Source organism: Oncorhynchus gorbuscha, linkage group LG03 (assembly GCF_021184085.1).
Source record: "Oncorhynchus gorbuscha isolate QuinsamMale2020 ecotype Even-year linkage group LG03, OgorEven_v1.0, whole genome shotgun sequence".
Lineage (NCBI taxonomy): Eukaryota > Metazoa > Chordata > Actinopteri > Salmoniformes > Salmonidae > Oncorhynchus > Oncorhynchus gorbuscha.
This window is the reverse complement of record NC_060175.1, coordinates 75,378,406-75,394,408: the sequence shown is the minus strand read 5'-3', so window position 1 is coordinate 75,394,408 and position 16,003 is coordinate 75,378,406. Positions and strand designations below refer to the sequence as shown.

Below are 16,003 nucleotides of genomic sequence, written 5' to 3'. Positions count from 1 at the left end.
TATGCACAGAGTGACCAAAATATTATGAACACCTGCTCTTTCCATGACATAGACTGACCTGGTGAATCAAGTTGAAAGCTATGATCCTTTACTGATGTCACTTGATAAATCCACTTCAATCAGTGTCGATGAAGGGGAGGAGACGGGTTAAAGAAGGATTTGTAAGTATTCACACCCCTTGACTTGTTCCATATTTTGTTGTGTTACATCAACAACAAAAACATTTTTAAAAATCTCATCCATCTACACACAATACCCCATAATAACAAAGTTAAAACATGTTTATAGACATTTTGGAGAATTGTATTGAAAATAAAATACAGAAATGTCTGATTTACATAAGTATTCACACCTGTACATGTTAGAATCACCTTTGGCAGCAATTACAGCTGTGAGTCTTTCTGGGTAAATCTCTAAGAGTTTTGCACACCTGGATTGTCAAATATTTACATTAATATTTTTTAAGTTCTTCAAGCTCTGTCTACTTGGTGGTTGATCATTGCCAGACAGCCATTTTCAAGTCTTGCCATAGATTTTCAAGCTGATTTAAGTCAAAACCTTAACTAAGTCACTCAGGAACATTCAATTTTGTCTTGGTAAGCAATTCCAGTTTAGATTTTGTCTTGCGTTTTAGATTATTGTCCTGCTGAAAGGTGGATTTTTCTCCCAGTGTCTATTGGAAAGCAGACTGAAACAGGTTTTCCTCTAGGATTTTGCCTGTGCTTAGCTCCATTCCAGTTTTTTGGTCCTAAAAAGCTCCCTAGTCCTTGTCGATGACAAGCATACGCATAACATGATGCAGCCACCACCATGCTTGAAAATATGAAGAGTGGTACTCAGTGATTTGTGTTGTTGGATTTGCCCCAAACATAATGCTTTGTGTTGTGTACATAAAGTACATGTATTTGCATTTTTTTGCATTATTACTTTTGCAAACAGGATGCATGTTTTGGATATTTGTATTTTGTACAGGCTTCCTTCATTTCACTCTGTCATTTAGGTTAGTATTGTGGAGTAACTACAATGTTGTTGATCCATCTTCAGTTTTCTCCTATCACAGCCATTAAACGATGTAATTGTTTTAAAGTCACCATTGGCCTCACGGTGAAATCCCTGAGCGGTTTCCTTCCTCTCCGGCAACTGAGTTAGGAAGGACACCTGTATCTCTGTAGTGACTGGGTGTATTGATACACCATCCAAAGTGTAATTAATAAGGTCACTATGCTCAAAGGGATATTCAGTGACTGCTTTTAAATGTTTTACCCGTCTACCAATAGGTAGCCCTTCTTTGCAAGGAATTGCAAAACCTCACTGGTCTTTGTGGTTAAATCTGTGTTTGAATTTCACTGCTTGACTGAGGGACCTTACAGATAATTATGTGTGTGGTACATAAATAAAGTAGTCACATAAGAAAAATCATGTTAAACACCACTATTGCACACAGAGTGAGTCCATGCAATTTATTATGTGACTTGTTAAGCACATTTGTACTCCTGAACTAATTTTGGCTTGCCATAACAAAGGGGTTGAATACTTATTAACTCAAGACATTTCAGCATTTCGTTTTAAATGAATTTGTAAAAAATTCTAAAAACATAATTCCACTTTGACATTATGGAGTATCGTGTGTAGACCAGTGACACAACATCTCAATTTAATCCATCTATTTTAAAATCATGCTGTAACACAACAAAATGTGGAAAAGTTTAAAGGGTGTGAATACTTTCTGAACACACTGTATGTGTGCCATTCAGAGGGTGAATGGGCAAGATAAAAGATTTAAGTGCCTTTGAATGGGGTATGGTAGTAGGTGCCAGGCGCACCGGTTTGTGTCAAGAGCTGCAATACTTCAGGGTTTTTCCACGCTCAACAGTTTCCCATCTGTGGGAAGCATTGGAATCCACATAGGCCAGCATTACATTTACATTACATTTAAGTCATTTAGCAGACGCTCTTATCCAGAGCGACTTACAGCATCTCTGTGGAAAGCTTTGACACCTTGTAGAGTCCATGCCTCGAAGAATTGAGGCTGTTCTGAGGGCAAAAGGAGGGTGGGGGTGCAAATCAATATTAGGAAGATTATCTTATCGTTTTGTATACGCAGCCTGTTTTATTAGAAGTGAGCCTATTGTTGTGTGTAACTTTGCGTGAATAAATGTGATTTTGTCTTGTTAGTTGGAGCATAACATTCTTGTAATTTCAGGGGTCAGGGTGGACATTCCTCCTCCCATGATGCAGACGGGGTCAGGCAGTCTGCTGACATTTCACATTCTGCTGTGCCACACGCCACAGCCATCAGGTCTCTCAGCCAGCCACCAGAGGGCGCCACTGCAGGGCTGTCCATGGTCAATACTGAGACGGGCCACAGACGTTCCTTTGTAGCTGACGGTGAGAGGAAAGAATACACTTCTCATCATGAACTTAAAGTATTTCGAGTCAATTAATGATAACTCATCACTATCACCAGTATAATCATCAGGATTTGTTTTCTTCTTTGGGCTTTTTGACAAAATAGAGACGCTACTTGAACGTAGACATGTGAAGGGATGGAATGGAAAACAATCCTATGTAAGTGATTTTGTTTGTCTTAAAAACAAATCATTAGCTGAACATATGGATCAATATAGAACAAGTCAAAATGTCCCCTCTCAGCCACCATCTACCTTCTTAACGCACACAGAAATCCCATAAGCCTCTATTCATGTCCACTCCCATCCCACAAGCATTGAGGCCAGAGCAAAGTACAGCCAGAGGCAACACTGGGGAGAAGAGGTGAGCAAGTCAGGCAATAACAGCAAAAGATAGTGAAAAGAGAAGCACATTTACCTTATAACCTTTTCCTCTCTTCCCTCTCTTTCTCCTCTTCCCCATCCTTCCCTTCTCTTAGAGTCCATAGTATGGAAACAATTGGCCAGCAGCGCTACCCTGTCACTCCCTCCATTCCCCCCCACCTGTTTGTCCTGAAGAACACCCCTCTCCCTTCTTCCTCCTCTTTATCCTACTCCTCTCTACGTGGAGATGAGAAGCAAAAATGTGACCTGGTCCATGCCCCGGTCCCCTACCGTCCATTTCCTATCAAGAGTGCCCATCTCTCTGTCCCCTGGCCCCTGCCCGAGCACTCTGACTGGGGCACCCTGGCCACCTCTGTTGGCGATGGCCTGGTGGTCCACCCCAACCCTAACCCCAACCTCCAGACCTTCCACCAGCAGAGCAGCAGCAACAACCAGAGCAGGGGGCAGAGCACTGGGCAGGCCTGGCCCAAGCCTGGGAAGAGCCCAGCTGCACGGGTCCAGGACCAAGACAGGCGGGGGGTGCAGCACCCATGTCGGGATGTGTTGGTGCAGCCAGAGAGGGTGTTTGGGGAGGGGCTGAAAGGGGCTGACTCTCCTCTGGACCTGTCTGACCCTGGGAGGTTCAAAAGCAGTAAGTCACCACAGGACAGCAAGGCCAACCCCACACTGCAGGATGTATACATAGAGGGAGAGACATCTAACAGTGCCACGAGGACAGAATCCTCCCCACAGATCCAGTCCAATCCTCCCTCTTCCTCTTCTTTTCCACCTGCTCCTCCCTCATCCTCCTCTTCTACACCTCCCTCCAGCCAACAGAGGCAAAGCCCCAGTGATCACAACCTCAAGGTACTTTACGGAAGCATTCCTCTCAATGAACATGTGAAATAGACAAACCAACACACACCAGTGTTTTTTTTCATGACCATGGCATTATTCCTATCTATTACAGCATGTTGGATGACTGTCATTCATATTCCATTCAACCATTTCACTGTAACATTGATAGGTTTAGGCTACTACATGATACTTGAGTTTTCCCTATACCCATCATGAGGTTTCTACAACCTAGCCTATGAATGAAAGTTTACAACGTAGGTGCACACAGGTCGAGAGAAAATTTTGAGGTGACAGACAGTGACACATGGACAGACAGTGACACATTCAATACCGTCTTGCACACTCTTGCCTGTATCTAGCTTATTTAGGGTGTAATCATTAGTCCAACAGTTGCAAACACAAGTTTTTATTGGATAAATGCAGGTATTTTATATCCCCGTTTCGTTTGCTTCCGTTTAAGAAAAGTTTTTCAACAGAATCGGCATAATGAATACATCCCTTATCACACATAAACACAGGTCACTTTCATAGCAGCCATATTGTATTCCTTCTCACCTCTATGCACCCTCTATGCGTCACCAGACAAAAAAAACTTTCCAAGCCAAATCATGTCATAACCGCTACACACAGCCGACATCATTGTCCCCATGTTAGCTAAAGTAACATCCTAGTCAACATAACAAATAGAACTAATGCATTAGAAAACTTGCTACAATCATGCAGTAACGTTACAGTGTATTTTGGCAGTAAGCAGTTACACCGGCGGGCCCCGGTGGCAATAAATTATTAAACTAAAAGCTTACCTTGACATGGAAGAGTTCCAGTGTTGTGTTGGAAAGTCATAGCCAGCTAGTTAACATAGCGTCCCTCTGTTTGAGCCGGGTGTTTGAGTAACTAAACTAGCCAGCTGCATTTGCTAGCTAAGTAAGTGAAACTGAAGGAAAAAAATTAAATCCCTCTCGCTCTCTCTCTTCCAGCCTCGTTTTTGGAAAAAAGTATTTGAATTTCTCTCTCTTTGAGTCAATTACGCACCACATTTTATGCACTGCAGTGCTAGCTAGCTGTAGCTTATGCTTTCAGTACTAGACTAATTCTCTGATCCTTTGATTGGGTGGACAACATGTCAATTCATGCTGCATGAGCTCTGATAGGTTGGAGGATGTCTTCCAGAGGTTGTCATAATTACTATGTAAGTCTATGGAAGGGGATGAGAACCATGAGCCTTCTAGGTTTTGTATTGAATTCAATGCACCAAAAGGAGGATGGAAGCAAACTGTCCTCCGGCTACACCATGTTGCTACCCTACAGAGTGCTGTTGATGCTACTGTAGACCTTGATTTCAAAACAGTGTGTTTTAATAAATTATTTGGTGATGTGTGAATACATTTAGTATAGGATGGTCCTCCCCTTCCTCCTCTGAGGACCCCCCACTGACACACACGTGTGTGATTTAGTAATTTGATATGTCTAACCCCGTTCGCAGGAGGGAGGGCAATCAGAGATGGTGGAAGCTGACGGGAAAACAGATAAAAGAACAGGAAAGGAGTCTAAGGACAGGAAAGACCCTGTTCTGAACATCTCACTGCATCCAGGTACAGAACACCGCGACAAGGCTGTATGTGTATGTGTACAAGTACATATATAATAATAATAATAATAATAATACATTTTATTTGCGCCTTTCAAGATACACAAGGAAATAATCAAATATTAAATATAAACATGTCTATTACAAAAAGTAGCATGGCTCACAAAAGAAGTTACTCTTTTGTCCTCAATTGCTTCTGTATTGTTGCCGCAATCAAGGGGGAGGCCGATGACATCAGAGTGAACCATCAGACCAACTCCTTGAATTGTCAAACCCTTGAATAAAAAAAAAACACTATTAACACTGTTGAAATTACATCTTATTACTTTATTTTTCTTTTCTATGCCTCGTTCTGGAACCACCTCATTGCCGCAAATTAATTTCAAGGAAAGTCACGTTTGCAATCATATCATGTGAAACAATGTGTGGGAACTCAGGTTGGAAAAGTCCATTATTATGAACCAGTCCGTGGGTGGAATAGCCCATTATTATGGAACAGTCCATTATTATGCACTAGTCAGGGTGAAATAGTCCATTATTATGAACCAGTCCGTGGGTGATTAATGATACTTGTTTCTACTATTATGAGATTATATGAATATTGATATGAGGACCTTGAGCAGGAAGTTTGAACTCATCCATGATTTTATTTCTTGAAGACAGTTTATGAGTGATGATGGGGAGGTCAGAGGTGAACGTAGATTTGCATGTCAACAGCGTAACAGTGGGATTGCAGACCGTATTGATGGATGATTTAACCGAGGGGTAGGATGTAGATGATGAAAAGGAGAGGCCCTAGGTCTGAGCCTTAGGGGACTCCCTGGCGGACAGCATAATGGGCAGATTTTAACTGCTGCCTGACCAACAGGTAGGACCTGAACGAGGCTAGAGCTGTTCCGATAATTACCCGAGGCCTCTCCATTCTTTCAAGGAGGAAGTTCAGTAGGATGAGGAGGTTTAGATTGCTAGAGTCAGCCAGAGTAATCTACTAGTAGTAGAGATCGTTTACCACTTGAACCAGAGCCGTTTCCATGCTGTGATTGGCCCTAAACCCCGATTGAAGACGCTCAAAGAGGTTATTGGAAGCCATGTGCTGATGGAGTTGGGAAGGTACATTGGTCATGAAGGGAATGTTGGATATTAGCTTGTGGTTGTTGAGGTTAGCTGGGTCAAGTCCTTGTTATTTTCACAATGGGTGGGACTGCAGCCAGTTTGAGATCAGGTGGAACAGTGTCAAAACAGAAGGACACGTTAACAACCGTGAGGAGAGAGATTGCAGGAAGACATGTCTTGACTAGGGAAGTGGGCATAGGATCAAGTGAGCAGGTTGAAGCTTTGGATTTGGTGACTAGACCAGAGATGAACTCGGCATCAAGAGGGGAGAAGGCGGAGAGGGAGGAAATGGTTGCTGAGTCGAGGCTATGGAGGGAGCTCACTCAGTGGACGTTGTTTGAGCTGTATCTATTTTATTGTCTATTTTGTTTTGGAAGATGTACAGCTACTGACGGCAGAGGTCAACTGTAGCATTGAGGGGGGGGGGGGGGTTCATTCTGTGGCTGTAGAACTGTAGCTCTTTGATTGTGCAGAAGAAAACTCTCAGGTTATTATGACCTTTACTGATTATGTTTGAGTAGTGGGTAGACTTTGGTCTTGTGGAGAGCGTCTTTGTAGTTTGAGACATGTTCCTTATATGCATGAACTGTGAGCCCTGTTTTCTTATCCAGCCATTCCAGCTGGAGGCCGGCAGCCTTCATGGTACGTAGTTTGGGTGTGTACACGGGTGAAGACTGGGAGAACCCTTTTTGTTTGTTTGATATGTTTCTCTGTAATTACAGTGGTGCTCCTCGAGGCTCTGAATTATGGATTACAGAATCAACTTTACTCCAACGGCAAGGCAAGCGTCTACTCTCCCTATATGTCCACAGTCTGTAAAACTGAAACTGATTTGAGGTTATTGACCGTTAGTATCTTGTCATTGTTTGACATTTACAGTCAGCCCAAAGCACGGCTGCAGGGAGCAACTCAGACGACCAGGAAGTGGAGAGCAGTCTGTCTGGGTCAGAGAGCAGCCAGAGTTCCAAGAGGAAGTGGACTAGGCTGGATACAGACACAGAGGGTAAGGATGGATAGAGAGGGGGGGGGGGAAGGGGAAGTGAAAGGGGGAGAGAGAGCGAGAGCGAGAGAGAAAGTGAAAGAGAACTCGATAGAAAGATCACACATGAAGTAAAAATGTGTGTCTTGTATCAAGCTGTGGGATTCTTTTCTCTTGTTCTCCTCCAGCTCCTCGTCAGACGGAAAAGAGGATCAACCTTCTTAGTACAGTAACTGGGGAAGAGCCCACAGAAGAGAAACAGATGACCGGTCAAGGATAAAATCACACAGGTCTGTAGCTCACACGCACTATACTGTGCTTACTGAATGTCTGAGAAGTCGCCGGAATGTCACAACGAGATGGAAACACATAATTGTCAGTAGAATGTGTTATTTTCACAGGAAATGTCCCTCATCTAAGAATAGGGTAAAAGAGAGGGTGGGGGAAGTGAGACAAACTGTGCATTAAAATATTGTCTTCACATAAACCCCTTGGCCTGTAGCTCTGTGTTGCTGAAACACAGATTGAATGCCATTTATTAAGAGAGTAAAAGAACTACACTTAGACCTCGACCTCTTTTTGTTGTTCCTCTTCCCTCAGTCATGTGACGTTCACTGTAAAAAAGGATCAAGGCATTGTAGTCCCCAGGAGGACATCGAACGGCTGTATTCCGCCCTCCTCATCACCCCTCATTGCAATGAAAATGTCTGCCTTGCTGGAACAGAGGGACAGACAGTGTCAAAGACTTGAACAGAGCTTCTTCCATCTGACTGTTGTCCTTTCAGTAGAGGGTTCTTGCTAGTGGGCGTTATGCATTTCAATGGAATAGCCTTGATAATGACTAGCTATATAATAACCATGTGATTAGTATTCAATTATCCTCCAACTGATCATGTATTTCACGCTGACTTCCCAGTATTGCTGTTGTCTCAGAAGGCCAAACAGGGGGGAGTTGACACGGTACTAGAGCGCCGGCTTTATCGCTCTCTCTCCCACTCTCTCGCTCTCGCTGTCTCTGTAACCCCTATCTCTACTTCTCTCTCACACTAATCTTGTTCTCTCATACATATGCATACATTTCTACTTCGTGGCAGAACTGTCAACTCCGCCTGGCTATTTTTGTCACAAATTGTTCTTCACCCCGTCCCCAAACGTTCTTCTTCCTCTTTTTGGTTTTCAGAAAGCACATATTTTGCAAGTCTTAACTTTCCACTTGCGGCTGCCACAAAGTTTGTGTCAATGTGGTGGGGTGATGTGGGGGGGTAAGAGTGTGGAGGGGGGGGGGGGGCAACACGATAGTTCTGAAGCCATTATGGACTCTCGTTGATCTCTGCTTTTTTTTACTAATGTCATTAGAGTCCATTATGTTCATTGTCAGTAGGCAACTATGTGAACTTAGTGCACTCAGCGTTGGAGAAAGCTCTGAGAGACACTGCTCTACCATGTTTACTCCGCATACAAATGTGTTCTCAATATGTGACATTGGGATATTATACACTTATAGCTATGGTTCACCTTTGTTTTTCCAATGAAGGTAAACAATCTTCAAACTCTTAGAGACACTGTTGTGCACTAGCTATAAAATCAATATTGATTGTGTATTTTTTTTTAAAAAGCAGTCTGAATATGCATTATACCTTAACAATGTGATGAAAAATAAAACATGGTTATTTGAATTATAAAACTGTCTGGAAACATGTCTTCGGTCCAGGATGTTATGCAAAGTGACTATGTTGTCATGACCAGACCAACAGTGTGGAAATCCCTCCTATGATGCTGTGTTCATCTGGGAAACCGACACCCCGACCCAGTCACAGGAAGTCAACACCACAGTGAACACAGAGATGGAACACTGTGGGATTTCTGGCTTTTCCATCACCTATCACCAGATGTTTTTCAAATCAACGTATGATAGTTTCATATGGTGGAAATATTTCAAATGTTCAAACACTTTAGATATCTTTTCAAATTGGACATCTCACAGTAAGATTTGTATACAGACAACCGCACACATAATTGTATGAGTCATTTTAAAGTTATCTCGGTATCGCACTGGTGAGGTTCCTCATTCTCCTGTCTGCTTTGCATGTGGAGGGCCCACGCTGGCAGCTTCGGTCCTGGAAGAAAAGAGTCCTTGTGTTACTATCGATCAGACATTACCGAGCTGTTGCAAATCTCTGCATTACCACAATCATATCCTAGCAGGAATGTTGATGGTGCAAATTGTGTACGTACAAAAAGGGGGCGGGGGGTAAAGGAGATAAAGAAGAGGAAAACTTCAGCAGAGAGAAAGGGAGAGTGGGAGTGAAAGACAGGGAAGAAGAGAGAAATGGTACTGTAGGTCATTGTGGTCTTTGTCAGGTTAGTAAGGAATACCTTAAACACCGATGAGATTCATCACCCACGCAGAATCAATCAATCAATCAAATGTATTAATAAAGACCTTTTTACATCAGCAGATGTCAGAAAGGGCTTATACAGAAACCCAGCTCAAAAACCCAAACAGCAAACAATGCAAATGTAGAAGCACGATGGCTAGGAAAAAACTCCCTAGAAAGGCAGGAACCTAGGAAGAAACCTAGAGAGGAACCAGGCTCTGAGTGGTGACCAGTCCTCTTCTGGCTGTGCTGGATGTAGATTATAAGATTGTGTGGCCATTAAGGCCGGATCGTTCTTCAAGATGTTCAAACGTTCGTAGATGATCAACAGGGTCAAATAATAATCACAGTGGTTGTAGAGGGTGAAACAGGTCAGCACTTCAGGAGTACATGTCAGTTGGCTTTTCATAGCCAAGCATTCAGAGGTCGAGACAGCAGGTGCGGTAGAGATGGAGAGAGAGAGGGAGGGTGAAAGAGATATGATTATGGAACAGGTTGCAGCTGGTGGGGATCTGCTCTGACTCCAGCACACCTGTCTCTGCCCACCCAATCACACACACACACATACAGAGAGAGCAAGAGGGAGAGGGAGAGAGTACTGGGGGAGTGCAGCAGGGCAAGGAAACACAGGATGAGCAATAGAGGGCATTGCAAAGAGCAGATGTGACCGAATCCAGCCAGCTGGTCTGCGTATGCTCTGAGGACACAGCTAGGGATGCCGTCTGGGCCGGCAGCCTTGGGAGGTTTAACACGCTTAAATGTCTTACTCACGTCATCCATGGCGAAGGAGAGCCCACAGTCCGTTAGAGCCGATGGACTAGTAACCGGAAGGTTGCAAGTTCAAATCCCCGAGCTGACAAACTACAAATCTGTCGTTCTGCCCCTGAACAGGCAGTTAACCCACTGTTCCTAGGCCGTCATTGAAAATAAGAATTTGTTCTTAACTGACTTGCCTAGTTAAATAAAGGTAAAATTACAGTGCATTCGGAAAGTGTTCAGAACCCTTCACGTTTTCCATATTTTGTTAGGTTACAGCCATAATCTAAAATATATTATATGTTTTTCTCCCTCATTACTACACAAAATACCCCATAATGACAAAGCGAAAACTGTTTTTTTGCCAAAATAATATATATATATATATATATATATATATATATATATATATATATATATATATATATATATATATATATATATATATATATATATATCACATTTACATAAGTAGTCAGACCCTTTGCTATGATACTCAAAATTGAGCTCAGGTGCATCCTTTTTCCATTGATCATCCATGATGTGTTTCTACAACTTGACTGGAGTCCACCTGTCGTAAATTCAATTGATTTGACATGATTTGGAAAGGCACACGTGTCTATATAAGGTCCCAGAGTTGACAGTGCATGTCAGAACAAAAACCAAGCCATGAGTTTGAAGGAATTGTCCGCATAGCTCCCAGACAGGATTGTGTCAAGGCACAGATCTGGTGAAGGGTATCAAAAAATGTTTACAGCATTGAAGGTCCCCAAGAACACAGTAACCACCACCATTCTTAAATATAAGTAGTTTGAAACCACCAAGACTCTTCCTAGAGCTGGCCACCTGGCCAAACTGAGCAATAGGGGGAGAAGGTTATTGGTCAGGGAGGTGAACAAGAACCCGATGGTCATTCTCACAAAGCTCCAGAGCTCCTCTGAGTATATGGGAGAAACTTCCAGAAGGACAGCCATCTCTGCAGCACTCAAGTATCCAAGATGGCATAGCAGTCGGACGTGTATTTGTCTTGTCCCATCTTGTCCACTGTACATAGTAATTTTTCCTTGTTTTTTGGTATATATTTTGTAAATAATTTAAGCTCACTTTCCATCTACGGACTGAATATACTCTCCTGCAACCCGCCTCACCCAATGTGGTACGGATTTTTATACTTTAGCATCTGAACCCCCATCAGAAGCCAGCCAGCTAACTAGCTACTAGCTAGTAGTCATGCCACTGCTAGCGGTCTTCACAGTTAACTCTGACATCAGCCAGCCTCAGCTCAGTCAATACCTGGCAGTCTGCACAGAGCGATATCAACCCAGAGCATGTCGGACTGCTTTTTCTCTACTACATCTCCGGATTCCTACTGTAAGCTCTGAACCTTTACACCGGATAAATGCAGCTAGCTAGCTGCAATCCGAGTGACTACTCCAGGCTAACGTCTCTGTCCCGAAGCAAGCACCAGTTAGACTGGAGCTAGCCTCGAGCTAGGCCCATCTCCTGGCTAGCCAAAGAGGTCCACCAGCCAATTCTTGGGCTACTAAGCCTCTTTTGCCAATTGGCCTGGACCCTTTTACTGCTGACACGGAACCCTGCCGATCCATCACAACTGGTCTGCCGACATAACCGTCTGAGGTGGTTTCAACAGGCTCTTCCGTTGTGACGTTGCCGGAGGCCCATCTGCTATCCCCGGCCTGCTAGCTGTCTGAATCGGCGTGTCTCCAGCTCGCCTAGCGTATTAGCGACTACTGAATTGGGTCTATTGCTACTCATTGGACCCTATGATCACTCGGCTACACATGCCTCTCCCCAATGTCAATATGCTTTGTCTATTGCTGTTCTGGTTACTGATTTTTGTCTTATTTCACTGTAGAGCCCGCAGCCTTAACCAATATGCCTTAGATAGCCCTTTTGTTCCAGTGTTTGTGTAAGTTTATCGATAGCCTAGCATAGCATTATGTCCAGCTAGCAGCTCAAATTAACCGTTTACCTTTGATGATCTTCGGATGTTTTCACTGACGAGACTCCCAGTTAGACAGCAAATGTTCCCTTTGTTCCATAAAGATTATTTTTATACCCAAAATACCTCCGTTTGTTTGTCATGTTATGTTCAGAAATCCGGTCACAACAACGTTGAAAAAAAGTTCAAAATTATATCCATAATATCGACAGAAACATGCCAAATATTTTTTATAATCAATCCTCAAGGTGTTTTTCAAATATCTATTCGATAATATATCAACTGGGACAGTTGGCTTTTCAGTAGGACCGGAAAAATGGCTACCGCTCTCTGTTACGCAAGAATCACTCTGAGAGCCATCAGCTGGCCACTTACGCAATGTGTTCGTTTACGCTCATTCTTCAACATAAAGGCGTGAAACTACATCTAAAGGCTGTAAACACCTTAGGGAAGACGTAGAAAAGGAAGCTGGTTGATATCCCTTTCAATTGGCAATAGGGATGCATAGAAAGACAGGGGTTTCAAAATAAGGGTCACTTCCTGATTGGATTTTTCTAAGGATTTCTCCTGCAATATTAGTTCTGTTATACTCACAGACAATATTTTTACAGTTTTGGAAACTTTAGAGTGTATATGCATATTCTAGCACCTGGTCCTGAGAAATAGGCAGTTTACTTTGGGAACGTTATTTTTTCAAAAATAAAAATAGTGCCCCCTAGTTTCAAGAGACTAGTGCCTCTAGAGACAAAACCTCTCTCATTGTCACTCAATGTCTAGGTTTACGTCCACTGTACTCACATCCTACCATACTCTTGTATGTACATTACTTGAATCTATTCTTTCAAGCCCAAAAATCTGCTCCTTTTACTCTTTTCCGAACACACTAGACAACCAGTTCTTATAGCCTTTAGCTGTACCCTTATCCTACTCCTCCTCTGTTCCTCTGGTGATGTAAAGGTTCACCCAGGCCCTGCATCTCCCAGCACCACTCCCCAGGCGCTCTCATTTGTTGACTTCTGTAACCGTAAAAGCATTGGTTTCATGCATGTTAACATTAGAAGCATCCTGCCTAAGTTTGCTTTATTCACTGATTTAGCACACTCCGCCAACACTGATGACCTGGCCGTGTCTGAATCCTGGTTCAGGAAGGCCACCAAAAATCCTGAAATTTCCATACCCAACTTCAATATTTTCCAACAAGATAGAACTGCAAAAGGGGCAGAGTTGCAATCTACTGCAGAGACCTGAAAATAGCAGCGGCGCTCCCCATCCAACCTGACAGTGCTTGAGAGGATTTGCAGAGAAAAATGGAAGAAACTCCCCAAATACAGGTGTGCCAAATTTGTTGCGTCATAGCCAAGACAACTCAAAGCTCTAACCGCTGCCAAAGGTGTTTCAACAAAGTACTGAGTAAAATGTCAGAATACTTATGCAAATGTGATATTTAAACGTTTTATTGTGTATATATTAACTCACATAATTTAATTTAGAAGTATGCAATAAGGGGTCTGTAATAGAATAAAAGTGTCAAAAACAAATGTAGACATTAATAAAGGCATTTATATAGTTCCAAAATATGTTTTACAACGGTGGGGAAGTGCCAAGACATAGCTTCAAATAAGCACCCCCTGTGAAGGTCATCTAGTGTAAATATAAGTCATTGCTGCAGACTCGGGCCATAGCCATTACCCATCCAGTAGTGCAGTAGTTCCTGGAGAATTGGGTATATAAATCTTGCGAAAAAAATCTGGCCCGCCTGGAGAAGGAAAAATTATATGAGAAACAGTGACATACACTCTGTATTATATAAAATTATACATCTCATATTGGTCTTTCACAGCCAGGTCATCCCAAGCTGTATTGTACAAGTAGGCTAATAGTAGGCCAACCATTGAAACCAATAAATGTGGCTGTTAACTGAGTCAGAAATTCACAGGTTTTTTCATTTTATTATATCTTTTCAGCTTTTTGCTCTCAAAGTCACAATTTTAAATAGAAAAACAATATAATTTGATGTTCTAAGTCCTAAAAATGCTTTAACCACATAATGAGACCACTTTGATGTCTGGAAATAATCTAAAAAACTTTTGTTGACTGTAGTTACCATTTAATTTAAGTGCACAGGCACTGTTTGGTTAGCAGTGTGTGTGTGTAGCACGTGATATGTAGTTTGCAAAACAAATGGCCACTGGATTGATGCAATTAATCATAACATCATTCTGCCAGGTAGGAATAGAAATTGTTGCCCTCTGTATACCCCAGTAAATCTAGAAAATTCCAAGTAGGCAAAAAACTGAAAATGATCTAAAATACCTTTTTTTTCAATTGTTGAAATCAGGTTAATTTTCGGGCTCTGAATAAAAGTTGAAAGTACGTTTTTTATAGATGTCTGTTTTTGGACCAAATCAAGGACAGTCCAGACTGGACCAAATCAAGGACAGTCCAGACTGGACCAAATCAAGGACAGTCCAGACTGGACCAAATCAAGGACAGTCCAGACTGGACCAAATCAAGGACAGTCCAGACTGGACCAAATCAAGGACAGTCCAGACTGGACCAAATCAAGGACAGTCCAGACTGGACCAAATCAAGGACAGTCCAGACTGGACCAAATCAGAACCAAACAAAGACGTCTAGGCCTAAGCATCTGCCTCGAATTCCAAAGGTTGCAAATTCTAATCCAACCACTGAAAGTTGTTTTTAGATATTGGTTTTAAACCTATGCCAAACCTTAACCCTTACCTAAACCATCCGGAGTTCATACTTAACCGTAACATTTCGGGGGTCAACGACTAAATTTATCCCGAACCTTAACCCTTACCTAAACCATCCGGAGTTCATACTTAACCATAACATTTCGGGGGTCAACGACTAAATTTATCCCGAACCTTAACCCTTACCTAAACCATCCGGAGTTCATACTTAATAACATTTAACCGATAACGAATTTACCTAAACCATCCGGAGTTCATACTTAATTTATCGGGGGTCAACGACTAAATTTATCCCGAACCTTAACCCTTACCTAAACCATCCGGAGTTCATACTTAACCATAACATTTCGGGGGTCAACGACTAAATTTATCCCGAACCTTAACCCTTACCTAAACCATCCGGAGTTCATACTTAACCATAACATTTCGGGGGTTAACGACTAAACTTATCCCGAATCTTAAGAATTCTGAGTTAATGCCTAAATGTAATCTTAAACACATCACAATGTGACGTTTGAGATACATGGCTGAATGTCTAATTCGGACCTGAGACTGTAAGAGCTAGTTGTGTAAAACAGTCAGTTGCATTGCCTTTTTTAGACCTGATCCCTGTGACTATTTGGCCAGGTCAATGTGTCTATTTAAGATCTTAATATCAGCTACCCAACGTTATGAGGAGTTATCCTGAGCCCATTTTCAATGGGAATCGATGTGTTAACACAGTGGGAAATGCAGAAGTATTTTTTATTTCGTTTTGATCAGCTCGTCAAAAATAGACTGATACACTCTTGAAACCACTGATCTTGACAGTTTAGCACAAGGGGTCACACTCATGGACAGCAGTTGTGAGAAGCCTCCATTCGATATTGTCCATTTTACTTTG

At 42.3% G+C, this 16,003-nt stretch overlaps 1 protein-coding gene across 1 annotated transcript in view; it reads left to right on the top strand.

The window, feature by feature from the left end:
• The window catches only part of LOC124031909, a 28,017-nt gene extending 19,439 nt beyond the window's left edge, over window positions 1-8,578 (top strand). Inside the window, exons 8-16 of the mRNA XM_046343716.1 lie at window positions 2,204-2,388; window positions 2,516-2,568; window positions 2,681-2,772; window positions 2,888-3,638; window positions 5,113-5,221; window positions 7,053-7,111; window positions 7,210-7,333; window positions 7,498-7,599; window positions 7,910-8,578. Of these exons, the coding sequence (XP_046199672.1) occupies window positions 2,204-2,388; window positions 2,516-2,568; window positions 2,681-2,772; window positions 2,888-3,638; window positions 5,113-5,221; window positions 7,053-7,111; window positions 7,210-7,333; window positions 7,498-7,589 (1,465 nt within the window). The 3' untranslated portion in view covers window positions 7,590-7,599; window positions 7,910-8,578. The remainder of the gene's footprint in view (window positions 1-2,203; window positions 2,389-2,515; window positions 2,569-2,680; window positions 2,773-2,887; window positions 3,639-5,112; window positions 5,222-7,052; window positions 7,112-7,209; window positions 7,334-7,497; window positions 7,600-7,909) is intronic.
• The last annotated feature ends 7,425 nt before the right edge of the window (window positions 8,579-16,003 follow it).